This window comes from Anopheles funestus, chromosome 2RL (genome assembly GCF_943734845.2).
Source record: "Anopheles funestus chromosome 2RL, idAnoFuneDA-416_04, whole genome shotgun sequence".
NCBI classification, from domain to species: Eukaryota; Metazoa; Arthropoda; class Insecta; order Diptera; family Culicidae; genus Anopheles; species Anopheles funestus.
The window spans coordinates 40,469,647-40,479,724 of NC_064598.1; the positions used below are offsets into that span (position 1 = coordinate 40,469,647).

General features: G+C 35.0%; 1 protein-coding gene across 1 annotated transcript; it reads left to right on the plus strand.

Annotated features, from left to right (window-relative positions):
• Positions 1–7,455: 7,455 nt before the first annotated feature.
• Positions 7,456–9,644, plus strand: LOC125762997 (uncharacterized). Its single transcript, XM_049425674.1, has 2 exons — positions 7,456–8,967; positions 9,029–9,644. The coding sequence occupies exons 1-2, from the start codon at positions 8,665–8,667 to the stop codon at positions 9,467–9,469; spliced, it is 744 nt and encodes a 247-aa protein (XP_049281631.1). The 5' UTR covers positions 7,456–8,664; the 3' UTR covers positions 9,470–9,644.
• Positions 9,645–10,078: the final 434 nt, after the last annotated feature.

Here is a 10,078-nt window from a genome sequence, read left to right on the forward strand (position 1 = left end):
GTGTAGAACTTTCACTCCATCGACCATCGAAAAATCTGAAATTCTCTGTTCCACAAAAATTATTAACAAAGCAATCCAGCACACAAACCGCTTCGGTGCTATTTGACAAGGTATAGAGAATTTCAAGGTGTGACACAGACATGCAAGACAAAATCAAACTGTTTTGTTCTATGTCGAGTTTGTCTGGTTTGTTCTATGCAGGTTGACAGAGCACCTCCATATGATTGCTTGGATTTGTTCTTGTGGTTTTGTCTGGTTTGTCTTGTTCGAGAAGTGACAGCGCGCTGCCTTACTCTCCGGACTAATGTTTAACTATAGGATGACATTATGTAACTCTACTAAATATGAAAACCTTAGATACTTGATGTCCAAAACTACTACTAATACTGCGCGTACTATCTATTATAAGTTATACAACAAAATACAATAAAATATTATTAATAATTTAATATCGCATTTCATAATCTACTTTAGTAGAGTGAATTAATGTTATATTAAATTTTGCTTAAATAAAGTAAAAAAATATTGTTTAAATTTATGATAAAGAGCTTGTTCACTAATGTTTGTAGTTCTATTTATTATAGCCATATGATATCAATCACATAATAACCCCACTCACTACAACATGGAACTAGAATTCATGAAAACGGGAACGACACTAATGCCGGTTAAAACTTGCTTCAACGATAATCCAGTACTTTGTGTGTCCTAATCGAGAGCAGCTCGGAGAGTAAGAGCATGGAACAAATAAGCAAATAAACAACTAAATGAAACGTATATAAATGCAATCGATTTCGAGCTCTCCTTACAAGCATTGAGGGCCACCCAAAAGTACAAGAACCAACAAGCTTTGGTGGGCGAGCTTTTCACATCGATGACGTCAAACAGGAAAGTATAGTACTGTTCTTAATGGTACAGATTACACAAAGTTGAACCATGTTTTATACTCATGTAAAGGGGAGTTAAAAACGCGCGGAAGAGAGCAGTTCAAATTTAAATGGAGACGCATGGTTGTTTTCTATTCAACCACTCTGTGACCCTCGTATTAATATTGTGAAGAGCAGAAAAAATAAAATGGTATATAAATGAACCAAAATAAAATGTTGAAGTGGAAATATAATTTTTGACGTTTTCGAACTAGAATATGAACAAATTTGAACATAAATACATAGAATCTAACATGAAGCCAGTAAAACATATTACATCAATGTTTAACTTGCTCTTTCATTTTCAAATAAAAAAAATAAACAAGGACACTGTAGCATTCAAATTCCTAGATTCTACGGGTGTTTATTTTCTGTTTTAAAACTGTTAAAGAAACAATCAACTCACGTAGTAATTTAATACCTTAAAATCATACATCATATGAAGAAGCTTTTTAGCTCTTTAGCACGCATACGACTCTCAATGGAACATTTTAGCTTGTTAATGAATAATGCATACTTATTTATGAATCTTCACGACTAATCAAAAGTTTTCCTTTAAAACTTAAGTATTTGTTCAACAAAAGCCTCAAAAGTGGGTGAATTTTTAATGTTCGCTTTCAAATAGTTAATCCAACGTATGAGTTGCACAACCATGTCGAAACTTTTATTTAGCTCTAGTGTATTGCTGAAACGTGCCGAAGTTTAATTCAAATGCAAATTACTGACTCAACTTATGGTTATTTTACTTATCGACCACTACAACCACTTCGCGATGTTAATCTGCTGCAGGAGAACATCAATAAAACACACATCAATCGTAATTATTCAACACATTGAAGAATTGAAGCATTGAATGATCATCGATCGCTATCTACCTACAACTGATTTTGTCTCTCCACTTTGGTTGTGTACAATCCCACCAACAACATCGTCTCGTTCTTTATTGACTGTAACCCCAATACCGTCAGGATTTTAGTTATTCTTTACTGAGATGATGTGTAGACGTTTGTTGAGGAATAACTAGTGTTGTAAACAAACGGTGTTTATACCGACCGCTGCTGTCACTGTCGGACATTATGTCGAACTTCGTATTTACGAAGTTGTCGGAAGAAAGCTTCGCAATCGGGATAACTGAGTACCGCGGTGAGTGAAGGACCAGGACGAGAAAAATGTTCATAAAAGGGTCGAACAACGCGTGAGCGGCTATGGCGTAACGGAGGCCATAACCTTGGTACACAAACATTTGATTCCTTCAAAGCTATCTCATCTTTCATCATCATTACGAGACCGATTCGATCACCTGATCATACAGTAGAATTAACAGAGAAAATAATGAACAGCTGCAACAAAGTACAAAATCTCCGTTCTTTACTGCAAGAAATCAACTATCACCCGCATCGCCCGTGGCCACTGTTCGCTATAACATTCGAGCATAATTTTTTGACAATATTTACGACGTCTGATGAAGCTACAACCGGATCAACATACCTTAATCTTCACTGATAATGGGGTCTATGATACCTTCCACTAGTTTTTTTATATGGACTTTGACGTTTCGCGGCTTATTTGCTGCATGTTTTCCATACAAACCGCTCAGCAAAATAAGCCTGCGTATTTCAGATTAGAAAATTTTTCTAATGTTAGTTTCGATCAGCTGCTCGACAAATGTCAAAACAAGGCATTTTTCTAGGAGGTCTGAAACAGGTTAGGCCATATTTGATATGGCTGAATGTTGATTGAAATTGGATTTAAAACAACAATGAAATTACATGAGTTTAATTATGTTCAGCTTTTTATGAAAAATAATACAAATTTTTACTTGTGCTATGCCTATATTTCGAACTACATTTCGACGCTGTAATTTCTGTTTCGTCAAAACGCGGTTCTACAAAACTGCAGCCTAATGTAATTCTTTATGTCAAAATGCTAGGTCCTTGAGGAATCCTTGCATGATGATATTACCTGTCAACAATTTCCCGCTCGATTCTGCTCGATGTTTTGACAGATCCGGGCTAAAAATTTTAGCTTTCTAACTTAAGGTATCATAGACCCCAATCTTGGAAAGCGGTGGTGTACACAAGAGATGAGAATAACAACTCTAGTGAGTAAACTCAAAGTTAATGAGTCCTTATTAGGAGTCAGCTCGCTTAACGACTCATTTCAGAGTCATAAACACATCGGCATAAATCACCTAAGGCCTTAGCTTTTATTTGGGAAATTTAACAAAAATTTTTAAATTGTCTTATTTTAATGCGAATTTGTTGAAGTTTCCAAAGGCTCATTTTTGCGCCAAGTTTTGGCTTTGGCTCAGATGTCTGTGCCAGAAGCTATGCGAGAAACCAAATTCCTTACCCTGTTTGATAAAATGTAAAATTTTCCTCATTTTTGCGCCAAGTTTTGGGTATAAGTCGGTCGGTATCCAACGGATCGCCAATCTTCAACCTGTGGTCGATAGATGACAACAATGGCTACATTTTCTTCTTGGACGGCTATGCCCTCAGATGTCTGTGCCAGAAGTTATGCGAGGAACCAAGTTCCTTACCCTGTTTGATAAAATGTAAAATTTTCCTCATTTTTGCGCCAAGTTTTGGCTATAAGTCGGTCGGTATCCAACGGATCGCCAATCTTTAACCTGTGGTCGATAGATGGCACCAATGGCTACATTTTCTTCTTGGACGGCATTGCCCTCAGATATCTGTGCCAGAAGTTATGCGAGGAACCAAGTTCCTTACCCTGTTTGAGAAAATGTAAAATTTTCCTCATTTTTCTGCAATTCAGCAAAATTTTTAAATGTGATATATTTTATTGCGAATTTGTTGCAATAAGTTTCTTTTCACTCAAATAAGGCTTTAAATTAAAAAAGAATAAAAAATCAGAAAAAAAATTCAAAAAAAATTTCCACTCGAAAATTTCATAAGGCCCTTACGTTTTTTTTGAGAAATTTTGCAAAAAAAATAAAATTGATTTATTTTAATGCCAATTGGTTCAAAAAAGTTTATTTTCACTCAAATAATGCTTTAAATAAAAAACAGAATAAAAAATTATAAAAAAAATAAAAAAATATAAAAATTAGAAAATTTCATAAGGCTCATTTTTGCGTCAAATTTTTGCCTATAACCCGGTCGGTATCCAACGGATCGCCAATTTTTAACCTGTGGTCGATAGATGGCAACAATGGCTACATTTTCTTCTTGGACGGCATTGCCCTCAGATATCTGTGCCAGAAGTTATGCGAGGAACCAAGTTCCTTACCCTGTTTGAGAAAATGTAAAATTTTCCTCATTTTTGCACCAAATTTTGCCTATAACTCGGTCGGTATCCAACGGATTGCCAATCTTCAACCTGTGGTCGATAGATGGCACCAATGGCTACATTTTCTTCTTGGACGGCATTGCCCTCAGATGTCTGTGCCAGAAGTTATGCGAGGAACCAAGTTCCTTACCCTGTTTGAGAAAATGTAAAATTTTCCTCATTTTTCTGCAATTCAGCAAAATTTTTAAATGTGATATATTTTATTGCGAATTTGTTGCAATAAGTTTCTTTTCACTCAAATAAGGCTTTAAATTAAAAAAGAATAAAAAATCAGAAAAAAAATTCAAAAAAAATTTTCCACTCGAAAATTTCATAAGGCCCTTACGTTTTTTTTGAGAAATTTTGCAAAAAAAATAAAATTGATTTATTTTAATGCCAATTGGTTCAAAAAAGTTTATTTTCACTCAAATAATGCTTTAAATAAAAAACAGAATAAAAAATTATAAAAAAAATAAAAAAATATAAAAATTAGAAAATTTCATAAGGCTCATTTTTGCGCCAAGTTTTGGCTATAAGTCGGTCGGTATCCAACGGATCGCCAATTTTTAACCTGTGGTCGATAGATGGCAACAATGGCTACATTTTCTTCTTGGACGGCCATGCCCTCAGATATCTGTGCCAGAAGTTATGCGAGAAACCAAGTTCCGTACCCTGTTTGAGAAAATGTAAAATTTTCCTCATTTTTGCGCCAAGTTTTGGCTATAAGTCGGTCGGTATCCAACGGATCGCCAATTTTTAACCTGTGGTCGATAGATGGCAACAATGGCTACATTTTCTTCTTGGACGGCCATGCCCTCAGATATCTGTGCCAGAAGTTATGCGAGAAACCAAGTTCCGTACCCTGTTTGAGAAAATGTAAAATTTTCCTCATTTTTGCGCCAAGTTTTGGCTATAAGTCGGTCGGTATCCAACGGATCGCCAATCTTTAACCTGTGGTCGATAGATGGCACCAATGGCTACATTTTCTTCTTGGACGGCCATGCCCTTAGTCTGTGCCAGAAGTTATGCGAGGAACCAAGTTCCTTACCCTGTTTGAGAAAATGTAAAATTTTCCTCATTTTTCTGCAATTCAGCAAAATTTTTAAATGTGATATATTTTATTGCGAATTTGTTGCAATAAGTTTCTTTTCACTCAAATAAGGCTTTAAATTAAAAAAATAATAAAAAATCAGAAAAAAAATCCAAAAAATTTTCCAATCGAAAATTTCATAAGGCTTTAAATGCCAATTGGTTCAAAAAAGTTTATTTTCATTCAAATAATACTTTAAATAAAAAACAGAATAAAAAATTATAAAAAAAATAAAAAAATATAAAAATTAGAAAATTTCATAAGGCTCATTTTTGCACCAAGTTTTGGCTATAAGTCGGTCGGTATCCAACGGATCGCCAATCTTTAACCTGTGGTCGATAGATGGCACCAATGGCTACATTTTCTTCTTGGACGGCTATGCTTTTTAAATGTGATATATTTTATTGCGAATTTGTTGCAATAAGTTTCTTTTCACTGAAATAAGGCTTTAAATTAAAAAAAGAATAAAAAATCAGAAAAAAAAATCAAAAAAATTTTCCACTCGAAAATTTCATAAGGCTTACCCCTTACGTTTTTTTTGAGAAATTTTGCAAAAAAAATAAAATTGATTTATTTTAATGCCAATTGGTTCAAAAAAGTTTATTTTCACTCAAATAATGCTTTAAATAAAAAACAGAATAAAAAATTATAAAAAAAATAAAAAAATATAAAAATTAGAAAATTTCATAAGGCTCATTTTTGCACCAAGTTTTGGCTATAAGTCGGTCGGTATCCAACGGATCGCCAATCTTTAACCTGTGGTCGATAGATGGCACCAATGGCTACATTTTCTTCTTGGACGGCTATGCTTTTTAAATGTGATATATTTTATTGCGAATTTGTTGCAATAAGTTTCTTTTCACTCAAATAAGGCTTTAAATTAAAAAAAGAATAAAAAATCGGAAAAAAAATTCAAAAAAATTTTCCACTCGAAAATTTCATAAGGCTTACCCCTTACGTTTTTTTGAGAAATTTTGCAAAAAAAATAAAATTGATTTATTTTAATGCCAATTGGTTAAAATAAGTTTATTTTCACTCAAATAATGCTTTAATTTAAAAAAAAAATAAAAAATCAGAAAAAAAATTATAAAAATTGGAAAATTTCATAAGGCTCATTTTTGCGCCAAGTTTTGGCTATAAGTCGGTCGGTATCCAACGGATCGCCAATCTTTAACCTGAGGTCGATAGATGGTAACAATGGCTACATTTTCTTCTTGGACGGCTATGCTTTCAGATATCTGTGCCAGAAGTTATTCGAGGAACCAATTGCCATAACCTGTTTGAGAAAATGTAAAATTTTCCTCTTTGTTTTGCAATTTTTTGCAAAAAATTTTTTGAAATTTTGAGAAATTTTGCAAAAAAAAACAAGGCGTACCGTCTTCTCGTGTTTCAAATACTACATTTAAACACAAGGCTTTGGTGTTCTTTTTTATCAAGGAGTCAAATTTTTAGAATTTTTTTAAATTTTTTTATAACTTTTTAATCTTTTTTTAGTATGCTACGGGGTTTTTTATGACTCCGAAATGAGTCGTTAAACGATCTGACTCTTAATAACGACTCATTCACTCTGAGCTGACTCACTAAAAAGAGTTGTTATTCTCATCTCTATAATGTTGTCGAAACTTCTTTTCTAGTGTGATAAACGGTGCCATTTCCACACGATAAGATTGGGTATCAAATCCCATCTGAACAGTGGCCGATTAACCTATGAGAGGAGTCAGCGGCCTCCAGTGGCTTCATGAAATTGTTATAAAACTTTTCACGACTACCACTTTCTTCACTCAACCACCTCAAATCCACCCGGTTCATACAATGTGCCTCAAAGTAGCTACTGGGGCCTCCATAAGAAATGCTCTCTTCTAAACCAAAACGGTTTACAAGATTAACAATGTATTTAAAAACAAATTAAAACAGTGGATTAGTCTACTATTAGAAGGTTCTAGGGTTAATAGCAGTAGATAATCGTATGGTAGAAAGTAAAATTAACAGAAGATGAATAAAAAAAATGCAACTTTAAAAGATATACTTCCCATCCACCCAAACCTGAAACGAGTGTCGTATGATCTAAACCAGTGAACCCTATAGGCGTTCTAGTGTTGATGTTGATTTGGCTCGTTTCGGTTCGATAAGCACCACGCAGATCATTTTCCTTCAGCCAATATCTTCATACACACTTTTATCCCGAAGTTTGTGCATTCTTTCCACTATTGCTGAAGCAGCAAACCAAATTCATTTTACTGAACGAACTTTAATGCACGAAATCAAGTGGAAAGACCATGAAAATTGGCATTCTAAAATTCAAAAATTTTCGTTTCATGTCTGGTAATGGAGATTATAATGTAACGTTTTGATTTTGTGTTTTAGAATTTTCAGTTTTATTTGAATGGAAAACGGAAAACCCAAAGAATGGATATTTCTACAATTTTGATGCAATATACATAATACGGGTTTGTTTGATGTGTTCTCTTACTTTTGTATTTGCAGAAACGATCTTGCTGGTCAGTGGCCATAAATCTTAGGTGCTGAAAACTGATGATCACTCCCTGCTAAAGTTAATCTTATTATTTCATATTGAATCATAAAACTATATTTAAAGATAACAGAAACCAATAATGGACAGTCTTGGCATAATGCAATCAACACATACTGGTTGATTTATTTTCGGTAAATATGTAAAATGTTTTTTTAGTTATAATAGTAAAAAAAATTTTTGTTATTGTAAACAAACTGAATAATTATGCTTAAATAGTTTCTTCTGGAGTACGCATACCCAACTGATGCTGGTGCAATTGTATTAAAAAGTTTCAACGAATAATTAATAATATTGAAATGTTGTAAAGCTAATACATGCAGTGGAGATTTTATACATAGCTAACCATAATTAACTTACCTATAAAAAACATCCCCGTGCAAAAAAGAAGGAAGAGCAAAATACAGAAAAAAGGTCTTTTAAACTTAAAAAAAATATCTTTCTACCCAACACTTCACAAACATTCCATAGGCCTAACGCGATGACAACAAAATGCGGAAAAATATTTGTATAGTTCATCCATCAACACTTGAAAGTACATAAATGTGATTGTTATGTTCTAGCTAGTGAAAGCAAAACTTTCTCCACAATTACGTGCATGTTGTATTTTTTTACACTTGGTTCCCACAATCATCATCAACACAATACACGGGTGTTAGGCAGAAGCCGGTAAGTGTGCTAATCGCCGTTAGTTCCGCCTGGCTGATCTATTAAATGCATCGAAATCGCACGCACCATGTCGACGAGTGTATGCTGCTGATAGAACGAGGATGACGAGTGATTTGTATTAGTTTTAGTTGGCACGGTTCGGTGTGAAGACGTTTGAAATGTGGCGCCTTTCAACATTATTGCTCGTTGTGCCCTGTCTAGCTGTGGTTCAGCTTTTCGGCTTTAAATTTGTAAACCCTTGGCCTCTGTGTCCCGCAAACGACAAACGTTTACTTTCGCTGTTCAACCTACTGTGCAATACAACTCAAACGTCTACCATCACGACGCGAGACGCTTGTTATGGGTGTTTTTTTAGGGCTGGGTCACTCGCCGCAGGACCAACACAATTGGGCGCGATCAGTCAGTGCGCTTCTTTGTATCTCATCAACACGAGCTATGCTGCTTGTGCAACCAATCTTGCAGTAAGATCATGTATTTATCCAATCCATCCAATTCGCTGATCTACGTTGATTTTTGTTCCAGGGCATTGTGACCGGTTTACGTCCGGTGATCGTTTCACCAACAACTGCATCTACAGCCGATTGCTATTCGGGACATTGCGAGTTTGTGCAATGTGTTAGACGTATCAATGGAAACATGCTTATCAACCAGTGCATTCTACAAACGTTAATTAATCGCGATCTCAACGTGGAAGCGCAACGCGTTGGTTTCTATGTGAACACTACCTCATGCATACTGGCCAAGGCAAGATGTGATCCTTACAATCCAATTACGGGACAACTACAGCAACCACTAAATGTACCAGCTGGAACCACCGGAAGGACGGGTTCGAATTCGCTACAAATTTCGCCAACGGGTGACATACGAATCATATCGTTTCCTAGGAAGGTTGCCGTTGGAGATGCCTTCTGTTCATCGCGAACTCTGCTAGATCAGTCAACATTTGGCAATTCTATTTGTTAGCGCGATGCGTCCCGTTTTACTCATTATTTAATAAAATTATGTGTTTAATATCAATTCCATACACCTTTCAAAGAGAGCATAATCTAACTAACATTCTTACTAGCTTTAAATACTCTCGAAGCATATATCAGCTGCATAACCAAAGCCACGGTGAAAATGCAAATTTTAGCGGGAGTTTTAACACGTTGTGTGCCACGCTTATTTTGGTGATGTTTCCTAGCAGGCCACGGCGTTTTTGTTTACAAATTGACTGTCTATCATTTTTGATAGACATGACCTCCCAGGAAATGTAAATTTCAAACTGTAATTTCTCCGCGGAGATACCACATTTTTACAAAAAACCTTCGGCAAATATGTAGATTAGACTTTAATGAACCTAATTATATAGTTGGTTTTCGGAAACCCTTAGTCAATTAATTTATAAAAGTATATTTTTGGGATGCCTTTTTTCGAAAAATCTGACGTTTTGTTCATATTGCTATCTCTTGTGTTGCGCCGTTCCATCGTCTGTTGTTCAAGCATATATTTGTCTCACTCGCACTGCAGACGATCAAACGGCGCGATATAAGAGATAGCAATATGAACAAAACGTTAAGATTTTTCGAAAAA

Bases quoted from the DNA above. Each gene is read 5' to 3' on its own strand.
- LOC125762997 (XM_049425674.1), top strand. From the start codon at position 8,665: ATGTGGCGCCTTTCAACATTATTGCTCGTTGTGCCCTGTCTAGCTGTG. The intron at 8,968-9,028 runs GTAAGATCATGT...TTTTTGTTCCAG, and splicing joins CTTGTGCAACCAATCTTGCA to GGCATTGTGACCGGTTTACG.